Source organism: Eriocheir sinensis, chromosome 65, assembly GCF_024679095.1.
Source record: "Eriocheir sinensis breed Jianghai 21 chromosome 65, ASM2467909v1, whole genome shotgun sequence".
Classification (NCBI taxonomy): Eukaryota; Metazoa; Arthropoda; class Malacostraca; order Decapoda; family Varunidae; genus Eriocheir; species Eriocheir sinensis.
In genome coordinates this window covers 6,651,786-6,668,959 of record NC_066573.1, presented here as the reverse complement: position 1 = coordinate 6,668,959, position 17,174 = coordinate 6,651,786, and the positions used below count along the sequence as shown (strand labels likewise).

The 17,174-nt window shown below is 47.6% G+C and overlaps 2 protein-coding genes and 1 long non-coding RNA gene across 3 annotated transcripts in view; 1 reads left to right on the top strand and 2 right to left on the bottom strand.

Moving 5' to 3' along the window:
- Positions 1-6,113, top strand: part of LOC126987549 (ceramide kinase-like) — a 31,818-nt gene extending 25,705 nt beyond the window's left edge. Inside the window, exons 4-9 of the mRNA XM_050844594.1 lie at positions 978-1,185; positions 1,322-1,399; positions 1,537-1,853; positions 2,037-2,219; positions 2,704-2,828; positions 4,611-6,113. Of these exons, the coding sequence (XP_050700551.1) occupies positions 978-1,185; positions 1,322-1,399; positions 1,537-1,853; positions 2,037-2,219; positions 2,704-2,828; positions 4,611-4,710 (1,011 nt within the window). The 3' untranslated portion in view covers positions 4,711-6,113. The remainder of the gene's footprint in view (positions 1-977; positions 1,186-1,321; positions 1,400-1,536; positions 1,854-2,036; positions 2,220-2,703; positions 2,829-4,610) is intronic.
- Positions 5,940-6,709, bottom strand: LOC126987551 (uncharacterized). The gene is made up of 2 exons (XR_007740989.1): positions 6,480-6,709; positions 5,940-6,186 (listed from the first exon to the last, which is right to left on the bottom strand). It is a non-coding gene; the product is annotated as an uncharacterized LOC126987551 (long non-coding RNA).
- A 7,057-nt stretch (positions 6,710-13,766) lies between these two features.
- The window catches only part of LOC126987544 (general transcription factor II-I repeat domain-containing protein 2-like), a 32,807-nt gene continuing 29,399 nt past the window's right edge, over positions 13,767-17,174 (bottom strand). The window contains exon 6 of the mRNA XM_050844588.1: positions 13,767-16,381. Within this exon, the coding sequence (XP_050700545.1) occupies positions 14,561-16,381 (1,821 nt within the window). The 3' untranslated portion in view covers positions 13,767-14,560. The remainder of the gene's footprint in view (positions 16,382-17,174) is intronic.

The window sequence follows — 17,174 nt, the reverse complement described above, 5'->3', positions numbered from 1 at the left end:
CAACAAACTGTCAGCTTGGTCAGAGAAATGGCAGATGAATTTTAACATCACCAAGTGTAGCGTTTTCTTTTTTTTTTCTTTGTTATACTCTTCCTGAGCCTTCCTTGTCTCTGTGTGAACGAGTGTTTGCTGGAATACCTTTTCATTTTTTTTTCTCGTTTTGTTTTCATTGTCGTTTACTTCTTTTCCTTATTTTTTCTTCTTTGTTTTACTCTATTTTTTTTTTTTTTTCCCCTCTTCTTGATGTCGATGTTCTCCGTGGTTTGTTCTGCTTGCTCCGCGTGACTCATAGGTGTGCCAACGGTCATTGCTCTGAAGGGTCTGAGGGCCGTGGGTGCCTGGCGTATTGATCTGCCGCCTGCATGCATGAATCACCGTCATCCTCCACCACCCCCGGAGCTTGGCGACCCAACGTCATCATCTCCTTCGCCCTCCATCCTCCACACCTTCATTTTAAAGGCAGCACTCTATCATAAGGCCTAAGGGTCGCATTTTAAAACATTTCGTCGCCCAAGTTCACATATTTGACATGGCTTTCGTAGGAGCTGTAGGCCTTTCCAGGGGTAGTTTTATGACCCAGGTGGTAGTTTGACCCTTCTTCTGTGCCATGAACCTTAAAAACACTCATGAAAACCCGATTGATCCCCTCTTTGACCTTTAGAAATAGTTGATGTGAGAAGCGATGGTGTCTTAAAATACGGCCCTTTGTTCCTTTATTAGTTCTGGAAGCTTTTGACTCCCCGAAGCGTACGTGGCTTTATGATCATAAGGAAATCCATACCTAAAGGTTTGATGTACGAATACAAGGCACATCGGGTGAACCTGTCCCCGCCTTGCACAGGTCTGGTGGTTCTAGGCGTCGGGCGTGTGTCGACACCTTAACATGACCTTCGTGAGTCGGTTGGAGGGTAAAGCTTAGTGACCTTCACGCGCCTCGACTCTCTCTATTTCGGTTCCTCCCTCTCCCTCCCGCACAGACTGAGTACCGGGGCCACGGGCAGGAGATTGTGGAGAACGAGGTCAACTTAGAGGGCATGGACGGCGTGGTGGCAGTGGGCGGCGACGGGCTCGTCAACGAGGTGGTGATGGGCCTGCTGGTGGTGGCGTGCCGCAGGGCCGGCGTCAACCCTCACGACCCCGAGGTGCAGCTGCCCGCCACGCACCTCAGGCTGGGCATCATTCCTGGTGAGGCGACCACCGAGGCGCCGATAAAAGCATTTTGTTGGAAATCTTATGTCTGCATGACAACACATGTCAATATACACGTCAAGAGGGGCGTCACTGCTCTGAGTGTTTTAGCATAACCGTGTTTCTGCCGCAGGGGGCAGCACGGACGCGCTCTGCCACAGCACCCACGGCACCAGCGACGTGGTCACCGCCGCGCTGCATATCATCATGGGTAAGCCGCCGCCGCCTTGTTTCCTTCCACTCCACCCTGACGACGTGGAACATTTATAACGCATGAAATGCTTGTATCACGTTAACCTTCCTGTTCCCTGTAGCCAGACCCCCGTAACCCAGGCCTTGTGCGTGCAGGTGACAGCCGCCAAGTGGACGTGGCCGCCGTGCACCGCGACGGTCGGCTGCAGAACGTGGCCACCACCATGGTGTCCTACGGCTACTTCGGGGACCTGCTCAGGACGTCCGAGAGGTGGCGGAAGCTGGGGCCGACGCGCTACCTGCTGTCCGGCGTGCTGCAGCTGCTCCGGAACAGGTTTTACGAGGGCCAGCTGAGGGTGCGGATGCCCGCCGCGGCGCTGTCACAGCCCTACGACGTGAACACCTGCAGCGACCGATGCAGCGTGTGCACCAAGGCGGCGGCGTGCACGCCCCGCCCCGGGGAGTGGCTGCAGGTAAGGCCAAACACCTAACCCTCCCCCCCGTGAGGTGCATGTTACGGGCGCTTGTCTGCGCTAATCTCACGTCATCTTCTGACCCAATGAACTTGTTATCTGGCCATCGTCAGCGCGATAATGATCGCCACACTTCCTTAGCGCTGCGGGCGTTGTACCGAGCCTCACCGCGCCCCCGTTCAGTTCACAGGTCGCTGGAGCATCGTGACGTCGGCAGTCACGTCCTGCGCGTGCCGCCTCACCCCCCACGGCGTGTCCCCCGCGGCGCACCTCGGGGACGGCTGCGCGGACCTCATCCTGGTGGCCGGCAGGTCGCGGCGGCACACTCTCAGTTACCTCTTCCGCACCGCCTTCACGGGCAACGCGGTGAGTCAGGCCGCCACGGTGTCACCTCTGTGTATACCACTGCTGCTGCTGCTGCTAATACCAGAACTAATACTATGCCTATAAGTAATTTGATGTAATAATAGTGGTGTTAATTATAATAATAATGATAATATAACAATATTAATAATAATTATAATAAAAATTATGATAATAGTAATAATAATTATAATAAATAATAGTAATAATAACATTAATAATGATATCACTATAATATTGAAGATGCCATTATCACTGTTATGATGATTATATATTAATTATTTTTCTTCTTATTCTTATTCTTATTATTCTTATTCTTATTCTTATTATTATTATTATTGCTATTATCATATCATCAGCATCATCATTACCATACTCTTAACATTATTATTAGTAGCATCATCTTAATACCTCCATGAGTAGTAGCATCCTTAACCAGCCAGCCGTGCAGCACCAGCACCCAGTGACAGCCTCCCTGCCCCCACAGCTCAGCCTGCAGCACGTCACCTTCCACCGCGCCCAGGAGGTGGTGTTCACGCCCAAGGACAGCGCCCCCCAGTCTTCCTGGAACTGTGACGGCGAGATGCTCACCGAACCCAGACTCAAGCTGAGGCAAGTGGGGGGCGCGGGTGGCGGGTCCTGGGGTCATGCTGGGTTGCAGGGAGGCGAGGAAGGAAATGGAGAAGGATGAAGATGGGCTGAAGGGTGTGTTGGATGTAGTGGAGGGGGCGGTAGTGGAAGGGAAGGGTGTGGAGGGGTTGAAGGAGGAAATACTTTGGTGAGCGAGATGAGGTGAAATACGTGGAGGAAGATGAGGACGTGAAAATGGGCTCATGATGGTGGAGTGCAGGAAGGGAGGGAGGGAGGAAGGAAGGGAGGAGGAAAAGAGTGTGTTTGGGCAAGGTAAAATCGCACGCACATACATACATACATACATACATAGAGGTTGTTTGGGTAAGGTGAAATCGCACATACACACATACATACATACATACACACACACACACACATAGAGGTTGTTTGGGTAAGGTGAAATCGCACTGGTTAACAGGACACTTCAGAACCGATGGGGATACATACATACATACATACATACAAACGCACATGCATACATAAGCTCCTCGTAAGATTTATGTATCCCCCAGGAGCCTCCCTTTCTTAATTGGCCTTCTTGGTTCATCCGAGAGTTATTGTGTGGGCAAAGACAGCTGCTGAAATATGTCACAGTTTGGTATTATGGACGAGATAGTCTTGGATCATATTGGAAGGATTAGGGTTCTGTGTTTTTTTGTTTTTTTTTACAACAAAGGAGACAGCTCAAGGGCACACACAAAAAAAGGAAACAATAATAAAAAAAAGCCCGCTACTCGCTCCTCCTAAAAAGAATCCAAAGAGGTGGCCGAAAGAGAGGTCAATGTATCTTTCTATCCGTCTATCTATTCATCTGTCTATCTATCTACCTATCTGTCTATCAGCTTAACTATCTTTACCGGTTTGCTTATCTATCTATATGTGTACCTGCTTACTCATATTTCTGTCTATGTGTGTCTATTAATATATCCATCTGTATCTATCTATCTACCTACCTATCTGTCTATCAGCTTAACTATTTTTATCTGTTTGTTTATCTATCTATATGTGTATCTGCTTACTCATATTTCTCTCTGTATGTCTATTAATATATCCATCTGTATCTATCTATCTCCCTACCTATCTGTCGGCTTGTTTAGTTATCTGTCTGTGGTTGTCGTGGAAGATGAAGACAAAGGTTCTGGTTTGAAGCTAAAGGAATGACTGATATGGTTCTCTTCCTGCCTCGGGAATGGTACACATAACCTGCATAAACTATAACGTGCAGCTGACTGGTGCAGCAATGAACCTATGTCGTTAGCTGGTTCTCTTTGTTATTGTTTTTACGGTAAAGGAGAGAGCTCGGGGGCAATAAACATAGAAGTAAACAAAACAGACCTCTAGTCGCTATTTCTGCAAAAGCAAACAGGAGTGGCCGGAAAAGAAGTCAAATGTGGATTGCGTCACTTATATCAGTATCCCTCAAGTCTTCTCGAACAGTGGCACAGTTTTACTCCTAGCACGCATTGCCCTCACGACCCACTTTGAGGCAGTACAAAGAGCTGACCCGGCCACCACATGCATGGTAGTGTGTCTGTTCTGAGGTGCGACCCGTAGGGGCGTGAGCTCTGCTGCGGGTCCCATGTGTCACGTAGCAGGCCGCGCGCGTGTGGAAGTGTGTGCAGGTGACAGGTGCTTGTTGATGCATTGTTATCTATTTGTATCTCTCTCTCTCTCTCTCTCTCTCTCTCTCTCTCTCTCTCTCTCTCTCTCTCTCTCTTACACACACACACACATTAATCATTGTTGTTCCTCGCCTGGCAGGGTGCACTCCCAGCGTGTGGGGCTGTTCTGCAGAGGGGTGGAGACGCCCCCAGAGGACCCCAGCAAGACCCCGGCGTCCGCCAAGGGCGCCGCCGTGTAGCACCGCTCCCTGGCCCAGTGCTGGCCTCCGCGGTGGTGGCCGCCGGCAGGACTGGCCGCCAAGCTCAGTGTGGACCGGTGTCGTCCACGTTGGACCATCCTATATCGAACCACGTACATTCCACTTTATATATTTGTCTATACAAATAGGTAGACAGATGGTTACATAGGGATACGCTGTGTGAATACAGCAAATACATATATATTTTTTTGTTGCGTTGGGCGTGACGCGTGCTCGGGTGGCCGGTAACCCAACATTCCCGGTGAGTGGTAGCCTGTCGCTGCTCACAGCCAAGTGTAAGCTGATAGAGTGCAATGGTCAGGCCGGTCTCGGGGCACTCAGGCAAGGCAGCTGCGTCGGGCCCCGCGTCAAGGTTGTCAGGGGGCCTCACACGTCTTAACTGTTGCAAGCATGTCGAATGAGCTCAATGTTGCTGCCTTGAGCCCACCACTTGGATGGACTGGCCCAGATCCTGCTGTTACATCGGACCTGCTCTCTCCATCCCGCCCGCCCGCCTGCCCAACCGTCACGCGGCACAGATGACTATATAAGCTGTTATTTATATGTGTATCGGCTTCATGAATGTGATATCTACGAGTACGTATAGAATATATTTTCATTATATTCAGATAATGGGAATCGACGATGACAGGACCGCGCTACTCTCGGATTAACACTCGTATTATCAAACGTTTCTGGCTCTTCTTACGAACGTTTTTCAAGGCCAGAAAGAAGCTACGTCGGGTTGTCACGAGTGTTTTACCCGTTCACGGCGCGGAAGCCTTGCAAAACTACCGCCAGGCCTAGGAAACCACCCATGGGATCCCCTACAGCTTCTGAGAGAGCCTTCTGAAATATAGTTGGATTAAGATTTCGTCAAGTTTGATAATATGGACTGATATAAGGCTCCTTGACCTTGACCCCCACTACCCACCGTCAAACAAATCTCTGGAGAAATACCTACGATTTCCATGAGGTTAAGTTACCGGTTCGGGCGTGTTAAGCTGTGGATGCGGTCCTGTTATCTAGACTGTCCTCTGTAAACATACACACACACACACACACACACCTGACAACACCTGGTAGTGTCTGGACCAAGGAAGAACCCGGCGGGACACACACACATACACACACTCACACACTCATTTGACGCTACACACTCTGCTGCACGCTGTTCTTCCCTTTGTACGGTACCTCCGATGACGGAAACCTTGGCTTGCTGTAAGGGGCAGAAAATGGCACTAAGCACACACTTCTTCATCAACACTTCACTGTAAAGCCTCTTCCTCCTCGTATCACGGTACCTCCAATGACGTAAAAGTCGCAGAAAGTGACACTGTAATCATTAGTTACTTAACCCACCCACCACCGACACGTTTGAAATAAATGAATATGGAAAATGCTATTGTGTTTTTGATCCTCTCCTTCAAGTGACTGGCTGGGAAATGAGGAAACTTGTGAGGGAAAAACAAACAACTACCCACCACTGACACGTTTGAAATAAATGAATATGGAAGAAGCTATGATGCGTTTTGATCCTCTCCTTCAAGTGACTGGCTGGGAAATGAGGAAACTTGTGGGAGAAAAACAAGCAAGTAACAATGTAATCATCAGTTAGTTAACCCACCCACCACCGACACGTTTGAAATAAATGAATATGGAAAATGCTATTGTGTTTTTTATCCTCTCCTTCAAGTGACTGGCTGGGAAATGAGGAAACTTGTGGGAGAAAAACAAGCAAGTAACACTGTAATCATCAGTTACTTAACCCACCCACCACCGACACGTTTGAAATAAATGAATATGGAAGAAGCAATGATGTGTTTTGATCCTCCCCTTCTAGTGACTGGCTGGGAAATGAGGAAACTTGGGAAGGAAAACAAACAACCACCCACCACCGACACGTTTGAAATAAATGAATATGGAAGAAGCAATGATGTGTTTTTGATCCTCCCCTTCTAGTGACTGGCTGGGAAATGAGGGAACTTGTGAGGGAAAAACAAACTACCCACCACCGACACGTTTGAAATAAATGAATATGGAAGAAGCTATGATGCGTTTTGATCCTCCCCTCTAGTGACTGGCAGAGAAAGGAGTGTAAACCTTTGAGAATACTACCAGATCCTCCCCTAGTAGGCTATATATAATTGAAGAGGTGTTAAAAAGAAGTCTCGTGCTCCCTCTTAATGGCTGGCAGGGAACATAAATTAGTCTGGAAAAGTAATATGGACTAATAATCTTGTCTGGCGCGGAGTGGCGGTGTAATCATCAGAGAGAGAGAGAGAATCGTGTATGACAACAAGAAACAGCAAAAGTAGGCCTAAACAGGTGAAGGAAATGCACTTTTGAGAGAGAGAGAGAGAGAGAGAGAGAGAGAGAGAGAGAGAGAGAGAGAGAGAGAGAGAATCGTGTATGACAACAAGAAACAGCAAATGTAAACAGGAAAATTTAAAAAAAAAGTAATAAACAGGTGAAAGAAATGCACTTGAGGAGAGAGGGAGAGAGAGAGAAATGGGGGGGAGGTAGAAGCAAGAACCAGCTACAGTATCTACCCACTTCCTCCTCCTCCTGGTCCTCCTCCTCCTCTTCTTCTTCCTCCTCCTCGTTATCAAAGGTACGTTAAGAGAGGGCAGGAAGGAGGAGAGTTAAGGAAGACACAAGGAGGTGAGAGAAAAAGGAAGCGTGTGTGTGTGTGTGTGTGTGTGCAAACAAGACATCTGAAAAAAAAAAATGGTTAGCCAGAAATAACCCGATGCAAGACACGTACTTGTTAACACGAGACAAGGGATTGGTACAGCTGTTACAACGTCAACCAAAACGCAGACGAGGTGGTGGACCGGTTACCTGGACACGGCGGGCAGGTGAGCGTCGAGCGGCCGTATGCAAGTGCCTGTAGGTGGTGAGGGCGATGTGTCTCCTTCACGGCTGCTTCTTCAGGTAAACACTTCCCTCGCTACCCCAGGGTCACCGCTTCAGGGTCGTATATATCTGTTTCTGACCCTCAATTAACGACAGCTATATACGAAGACAGTTATTGGGGTGGAGGAAACAGATTTTGGGTCGGAAATCGGCGTCCTGTCACCGTTGTAGAGATTAACCTGGTACCTGCGGGGATCGTGTTTCTTAAAGGGCCCTCTAAGCATTTCATTTCCATTCCATTTCATTATATATATCAACGCATGTGTGATCGGTTTATGCATCATCTATTTTGGGGGGTTTATATCATGGCACAAATTTGGCCCGTCGCTGCTACTAGGTTAAAGAAGCAGCCCAGGAACGCGGCGCACGGCACTGCACTGTCACGCCTATTATGGAACACATGTGCCTATAGCGAGCGAGCACCATCAAGCCTTCCCCCATCGAGACCACGAACACACTGACAGTCCCGGGCACCTTCAGAGCAACGGTGCCAAATTGTTGTACTAAGTTTATTTTCCGATTTCAGACCCAAAATCTGTTTCCTCCACCCCAATAACTGTCTTCGTATATAGTTGTCGTTAAAATGGTTAATTAGTGGTGTTTCTTGGCAGTAGTTGAGGGTCAGAAACAGATAAATACGATGCTCTGAGTACGATGATCTGGCAACGGTGCTTCAGAGTCACACAGGGAGCAGGCGAGGCTTCGAAAACAGAGTCGACGCGCCGAGTCTCCGAAACGCGATGATCATGTACCAGTGGCGGCTGCAGGAGTTGCCGAGGTTGAAAACTAATCCCGTCCAGCGCTATTCACGGCAGAAATATCCCTCCAGCTGCCATATTACCAAATTGTAACATGGGACCGCACCAGAGTAGCGAGAGCGGCCGCTACCTCAAACTTTTCACCCCCCCCCCCCACCGCCACCCCACACACTCCTCAATTCATCTCGCCTGTGGACGTGTGATTACATAGCTCTTGATCGTGTACTTATTCCTTACGCTTAATATATTCAATTCTTTTCCAATACTGCAATAGCTTCTTCATTATTCATTTCATTCATTAAACGAGAGAGAGAGAGAGAGAGAGAGAGAGAGAGAGAGAGAGAGAGAGAGAGAGAGAGAGAGATGCAATTTGAGGAGTGAGGTCATTTTTGATGAGCCCAGTTGGTGCACTACAAAGCTTCAGTGCTTCTCTCTCTCTCTCTCTCTCTCTCTCTCTCACACACACGCACACACACACACGTGCCACATGGAAGCAGTGTTGTGCATGACTTGGTAAGTTTACCCTTCAAAATCATCTCCAGCAGCCATTCTCAGCCCTGGTGCGGGTGCCTCCATGCTGTGTGGGTGGGTAGGGGGGAAGCACTGTGCCTCACACTGTCTGATGTAATAGAAATTTCAACTTATATTTTTTATTTGTTTTTAATGATGTCAGTGTTTATATGTATCTTATCTATTTCACTGCTTCATAACTTTAAAATAACTGCATTTTATTGCTTCTAGAGTACATGTCATTTTTCATGTAAATTTTTTATAATTTTTACTCTAATTACAGCGTGGCACCGAAAGACCTGCAGCAATGAATCACTGTGCTCAGCGCCAACTACACGGGTAAAAACCTTGCTGACAGTTGTATTTTCAAGATTGTATTGCTGAATGCATGACTTCACAACTGTTCCCCAACACTGCCGTCGTGGATGTTTCTCCACTTCTTGAACACACAAGATATTGATCTTATCTGGGAGAATAAATTCTTTCCCAACATTCTGCCCGGGATGCAAACTCAGGCCCTCAATACTAGATGGAGACACTCTGGGGCCAAGCCAAAGGGATCCCTGTGGCTCAAGTCCTGTTTTGGAGTCCTTTATCTGATTCTTGGGTCCATCACACGATGGCCCCCACCTCCCTCACTCCCCCATGTTCGGGACACAACAAAAATTTCAACCTTAAGAGCAAACAGTAAACTCCCAATAATTCTTTCCTCATGAACTTCATGAAAAATTTAATACTATTTTCATCATTCCTTCTCAGCTGGTAAATGTAACAACTCTCCTGCCTGTCCATTGAACAAGTGCCTGAGAACGTTATGCTGCACGGCAGTGTCCTACTGACAAAAGACCAAGAATGCAGGTGTTGCAGGCAACAAACACTGGACTGACAATGCCGGCCGTGTGCCTGCACGCTTGTCAGAACACTGCCTCACATAAGAGTTCCCAACACACACTCCCCAATGTGACACAGAACCCTAAAACCCAGTGGAGTAATCAAACCCAAAACATTAAAACATTCAACTATAAGTTATTTACAGGGTACAGGCCATTACACTGGGACTGACCTAATCTCAAGAATATCTTCCACAGCACGCTGCATGTGTGTCATCGTCAGTGTGGTAAGGAAGCAGCTGGCATGGCAGTACATCAGTGGTTTACGTTCTTCCTCAAGCACTCCACAGCCATCAGCATTTGACATCTAATGGAAAGCTTTTTGTAGTTTCCTGCACTCCAGATTTTGGACAGTTTTTTTTTCTTTTTTCAAATTAGTATTTCCTGTCTTCAGGAATTCGAGTTTTGTTTTTGGTGATAAATTTGTTTGTGTGAATTCAGACTGTGTTGGGTTTTCTGATCACCGAGGTTCAAATGAATGAACTTTTACTGTACATTCAGCCTTTCATGAACTATGTGCTCCTGAACACCCTGAAAATGTTCCAGGTGGAGGAAAACACACCCTGCCTCTCCCTCCCTCCACTCTGCTGCTCCTGCTCCTGCAGCTCCTGTTCCTGCAGCTCCTGCCTGTTGCCGCTGCGGCCCTCCCTCAGCGCCTTGGCTGCCTCCAGGTGCAGAGGGAAGTGGGTCAGCTGCTGCTTGAGGAGAGGCACCAGGAGGTTATAGTGGTCAATCTTCTTGTTCAGGTCAGCTATCTTAGGCTCCAGAAGCTCTTGACAGACTGCCCACCTTTTCTGTGTGCCGGGGAACAAAACAGATAAGGGAGAGGAAGTGTTGTGACCCGTGCTGGGCCTGCCTCCACCTGCCAGACTCATCATGTGCCTTCATTCTGGCACAAGCAAACATGCAGTGTACTTCATTTCACTTGTCAATCTCTTCTTCCCTGGCTCAAAGTGTGATTTCTCCTTTTTTCCCTCCTTTTCCTGACTTTTATAATACACTTCCTGGCTGTCCCTTTCCCTAACAGTCCTGCAGTGCTAATTGTCTCTGGTTTCGCTGCAGGCCAATATGTAATGTAACCCTTCATACTGGTCAATCTCTTCCTCTCTGGCTTTGTGTGATTTACTCCTTTTTTCCTCCTTTGCTTGCCTTCCATAATACACTTCCTGGCTGTCCCTTTCCCTAACAGTCCTGCAGTGCTAATTGTCTCTGGTTTCGCTGCAGGCTAATATGTAATGTAACCCTTCACACTGGTCAATCTCTTCCGATTTAAACAGTCCTGCAGTGCTAATTGTCTCTGGTTTCGCTGCAGGCTAATATGTAATGTAACCCTTCAAAATGGTCAATCTCTTCCTCTCTGGCTTTATGTGGTTTACTCTTTTACAGACGTCTTTTCTTGCTTTCTAAAATACTTTCTGACTCTCCCTTTCTCTAGCCCTCCTGCTATGCTAGGATGTAAGTTCTTTAGGGGAAAATATGCCCGTCGCTGCTACACGGTAAAGCCACAAATTTGGCCCGTCGCTGCTACATGGTAAAGCCACAAGTTTGGCCCGTCGCTGCTACACGGTAAAGCCACAAGTTTGGCCCATCGCTGCTACACGGTAAAGCCACAAATTTGGCCCGTCGCTGCTACCGGGTTAAGTGGTGAATGGATAACAGAGATGCCAGGAATTAGAAAGATGGTTGATAAGTGGTATGGGAGAGAGAAAAGAAACTAAAGATATAATTCCATCATCCATAAAGTGGTGAATGAAAAATGGAGGCTGAGAATCAAGAGAAAAATCTAAATCAGTGATACAGGAGAGAGAGAAAAGAGAAAACAGAGATATTATTGCATTATCTGTTAAGTGGTGAATGGCTAACAGAGATGCCAGGAATTAGGAGAATGATAAATAAGTGAAAGAGGAGAGGCAAACAGGCAAGGACAACTGAGATGATGCCTTAACATGATGGAGAAAAACTGTATGTGTTGAGGGAACTCTGAACTCTGTGAGGCATAATGTACAATCCTGCCAGACTCCCTTGACCTGCTGGAAAAAAGAAGTTCCCAACCATCCACACACACACACACACACACACCTCATTGATCCGGTGCGTGACAGTGTCCACATAGGGGTTGTGGGGCCGCTCCTTCAAGGGTTTGCCGGCGTTGGAGAGATTGTCAAACTCCCCCTTCGCCATGGCCTCCTGGATCATGTCATCCACCATGCGGTCAATGCCGTACCAGAGGGAGAGGGTGGAGGGGAGGGGAGGAATTGATGCCAGGGGTTAGGGGGAGGAGGGGCAGGATGGGAGGGACAGGCTAGACTCTTGCTAACATGTTCCTTAAGTCCTTCCTAAGCTGCATCCTCAAGTCCTTCTGTATCCTTGTTTCCCTCTCAACAGTGTATGATGCTTAGCAAGATTGGATGAGTATAAATAGTGGGGGGGCCTGTTGTTGTTTTTCTTTATGTATATCGTCACCCTCATATAATAATTGCCTGTCATTTTTCAGTGATTTGCAGGTTTTTGTCTGCATCAAATTTTCAACATGTGACGCCCTTCTTCTTCTTGGGTGCTTTATGGGGCTAGTTAGGCTGTGGGACCTGACGCCCTTCTTTGCATAGTTCCCTTCGTCATTCAGGGTTTGAGTGGTCTAGAATTGGCCTTTTCATTCCTGCCTAAATCTTAAGACAAATGAGATGATGACAGTTCTTTTCTGATTTCCTGAAGAGTAGAAAATAATGACAGGCGGTTTCTTTACAAAGGTGATGACATACAAGGAAAAGTCGGATAATTATAGATACGGAGACGGGACCACATGAGCGTAAGCCCAGGCCCTGTAAAATTACAACTAGGTAAATACACAGCAAGGGAGATACTTCAAGGGCAGAAAATGAAAACAGTAACAAAAAAAAGACCTCTCAGATGCTGCTCCGACAAAGAAAACGGATCCTGAGGCCTGAAGAGAGGTCATTTTGGGTGTGTTTATGCGTGGTTAGGATTATTTTGTGTATAAATAAAGACTGGATTGTGTGTGTGCGTGTGTGTGTGTGTGTGTGTGTGTGTGTTCAAATGAGACAAGTTCCACCATAGTTTCTTTTTCAGGCTTTCAATACGAGATGAAAACATTTACATTAATCTATTTGTTTGTATGGCCTGTAATGTAATACCATCCAACCTTTTCCCTTTCTTTATGTACTCGCTGTCCTCACCTTCCCTCTCTCTCTTCCCAAGCCCCACCTGGTCCTTATCTTCCTGGCGGCTGACATAGAAACTGTAAATTATTCTTGGCCATGGAGGTTTGATTATATGAAAGGCCAATTTGCAGTATAAAATTTCGATTCAGTGATGTTGTACTATGCAGAAATATCTAAAAGGAGCTACTAATTAATAGAAACAATAATAGGAGGTTACGCTACGCTGGACACTGGGAAGGCTGCCTATTTTGTGGTTTTTTTACTCCTAACCAAACACATTATTAATACATTAGTAGGTGAGAGAGAGAGAGAGAGAGAGAGAGAGAGAGAGAGAGAGAGAGAGAGAGAGAGAGAGAGAGAGACCCCTTATCTCAGCCCAGCCTCCATCTTCCCCTGGCACACTCGCCCACTATTGGCCTTGAATCAGTGGCTGCCCGGCTTTGTCACGCTTCCCCTTGATCAGCGTGACGAAGCTTAAGATATTAACACCACGAGAGACAATGTGTAGAGGGAGAGTGATTCTGCTGTCACACTCACCTGTTCTTGATCTTGATGTCACAGGCAACTTGGGATTTCTCTAAAGATAGGCCTCTGTAACGGCATCAGATTTACATAGATTTACATAGAAAATCAGACCACATAGACCCCAAGGTCCAGACTAGGTGGTCTGTCCTAAACCGAAGTGAATCTGGAGAGAGAGAGAGAGAGAGAGAGAGAGAGAGAGAGAGAGAGAGAGAGAGAGAGAGAGAGAGAGAGAGAGAGAGAGAGAGAGAGAGAGAGAGAGAAACACCAATATAGGGCACAGGAGGAGTGGGCAGCTCTTTACCCCGTGCAGAGGTAACAATGACTGCTGGTGACAGGGTACCACGCAGTGACATCTTACAGAGAAGGGCAGGAAAGTTCATTGTCCAGCAGAGCAAATAATAATCTGGCATGAGGATTTATTTTCAATGGGACTCTTAAGAGGAGCATTTCAGGTTAGCTTACCTCAAAAAATTGTTTCTTGGGATATTTAATGCATGGAGTATTTTGTAAGAGAAACAATGCTAGTAATTATCTGAAGTGATCTTAGATACATAGTCCCCAGGCACTAGTTTGTCACTTATTGGAGGGCCTTTATTTTTTGTCACTAACTCACGCCATCATGCAGATACACACCTTGCAGGTGTTATCCGCGTGTGTTGCTTGCCAGGCAGAAAAATGCTCTCAGTCTCTCACAGCTGGCAGACAGTCAGCTGCTGCTGCCAGGTCTGCCAGTTTTGTTGTTCACAGTCAGACTGTCAGATCACCAACTTTAAAATTTTCAAAATTATGGCACTGCAAACTTAGCGACAGCTGTTAAAGGCACCACAACACCCCAGCCACAGAGTGTTAATAGTTTTAAAAATAGAGGAAAAACTCAATAATACCGAGATAATTATAAATAACTTAGGCATGGAAATAACATCCATACATGGCAGGGACAGGCAACCCTTTCGGAGTGAGGGCCAGATGAGACTTTTGGGAGCAGGCCGCGGGCCGGAGTGACAAACAAAATCCCCAAAGTGACTATGTACAATACATTATACAAGAATTTTATTGAAAAACATACAAGTCAGTGAGACGGCCGGTGCTGCTTGCCATGAATAAGTGTTTCAATGTCTGGCTCGATGGATGAGGTGGACAACAGAAGAATGTTGTTGAGGTGGCGGTCCGAGAGATGGGAGTGAAGGTGAGACTTCATGTACTTCACTTTGGAGAAGAGCTCTTCACAACAGTAGGTGCTGCCAAACATGGCCACGATGTGTTGAACATGCGCAACGTATTTTGGAAAATTGCTAGAAGGGAGGACGAGGTCACGGAAGAAGGACAGCGGAGAAGAGGTGTGGAACTTTGCCTTTAGTTCATCGTTGCACTGCAGCTCCACCAACTCCATCTGCAGGTGGGCAGGGGCGTCGTCCACAGGGAAGTCAAAGGGGGCGGTGAAAAGCCTAAAGTTCGCAGCCAGCGGCCTGACTCCTGTGAAATGGAAGGCAAATTCCTCCCGCAGAGAGGCGATGACACTAACACAAGTGCCCAGGTCCACGTCGTCAGGGGCACAAGCAGCAAGGCGAGGAAAATGCACAAACTGACCAATAGCCAACTGAGCCTCCCAAAAACGCAGCTTAACCTCGAAGGTGGTGATGTGCGTGTACATGTCTGTCACAAGAATGTCTTTGTCTTGCAGCTTCACATTGAGGGTGTTCAGGTGCGTAGTGATGTCTGTGAGCAGGGCCAGGCGAGCGAGCCATCGCGGGTTGGAGAAGTGATCAGCATGGGGAAGGTTCTTCTGACGGAGGAAGGTGGCGATCTCCTGCTGCAGGTCGCACACATGGGACAGCATGGTCCCACGACTCAGCCAGTGGACCTCACGAAAGTAGAGCAGGTCGTTGTAGTGCGCGTTCACCTCGTCCATCAGTACCTGGAACTGGCGGTGGTTAAGGCTGTGGGAGAGGATGGAGTTGACGACCTTCACTACGACAGACATGACATCAACGAGGTTGGCAGACTTGGCGCACAGGGCCTCTTGGTGGAAGATGCAGTGCACCTTGTGGATGGGCTGAGTGTGTCCGGCGGCCTCACAGTGGCGCACTAGCAGCGAAGCGGCGCCCTTCTCCCCAATCATTGCCCGGGTACCGTTGGTCGTCACGCACACAAGACGGGAGAGGTCCAGGGAGTGCTGCGCCACACACTGAAGCACGGCGTCGAAGATGTCTTGCCCAGTGGTGGTGCCGTGCAGCGGGACAAGCTGGAGGAATTCCTCACACACCTGGAGGTCAGCGGTGACCCCATGGATGAAAACGGCCAGCTGGGCCGTGTCCTTCGTGTTGGTGCTCTCGTCAAGAGCGAGGGAGAAGGCGACGAGGGTTGAGCAGCGGGTCTTGAGTGAGTCGTGCACGTTGTCCGCCATCTCCTCTATGCGACGACGAACGGTGTGGGACGAAAGGTTCACGCTCTCAAAGGCATAACGCTGCTCTGGACAGACGGAGTCCACCACAGCGACGAGGCACTCCTTGATGTAGTCCCCATCCGTGAATGGCTTCATCCTGCGAGCAAGGAGGCGGGAGACCTCATAACTGGCACGCGTCACCTTGTCGGCCTCAACAGTCCCTTTGGGGAAGTGCAAAGTTGTTTTCTGCAGGTCACCTGACAGTCTAACTACGACGTCCTTCCTCTCGGTGGCAGACATCGACGCAAAGTTTGATGATCGGTGCTCTGCCTCCCAGTGGCGGCGCACGTTGTACTCTTTCAGGACAGCCACGGTCTTGAAGCATATGAGGCACTGGGCCCGTCCAAAGCGCTCGACGAAGAAGTACTTCTCCCACGAAGGTTTGAAGACCCGACGCTCGAAGTCCACTTTCCTTGTCTTAACACGCGGGGTGGCAGACAGGACGAGCTGGAAAGAAAGGAAGTGAGGTTTAATAAGCAATGAATGTGCAAAATAATGATGCAGTAATTGTAATTTTAATTTCATAATGCAGTATATTATTCCCATATATTATATGGGAATAATATACTGCATTATGAAATACTAGCGGTACCTGTAGAAATTCCACGGTTAATGTGCATTACACAGCACCAGGAGTGTTTTATGGAAACATGGAAACGTGGAAATGCAGGCAACAGAAAGCCTATTGGCTCATTACGAGGTTGCCTGCTTTGGTTATTTAATCTGCTCATCAGCCACTTGGGGCCTGGGGAGCAGATAAAAGCACCTCAATATTCAGTTTATTCCTGACGCAACGAAATGATGGTCAATTCGATTTTTGAAGGAGTTGATGGTATTCACATTTACTACTTCAGGGGCAAGATTGTTCCAGTGGCGGATGACTCGGTTTGAAAAGAAACTCCTTCCAATGTCTGTGTTACATCGACTCGACTGAATGGGTAAACCGTTATTTCTAGTTCTTGAGTTGGTTTGTAGTTGAAAGAATTTAGAGTAATCGACATTATTGAGCTTTTTCAGGTAGTACTTGAATCATAACCCCTCGTGGGCGTCTTTTCTCCAATGTAAAGATCAGACTGGCTCCAATGCCCGCTGAGTGCAGTTTCTTAAGGAGTCGCTCGTGCGGTACCTTGTCGAAGGCTTTCTGAAAATCCAGGTATATAACATCACTGGGGATTAGAACGTATATCTTTATGTCGCTCATTAATTCGAATAATGTCATATCTCAAAGATCTTCATTTTT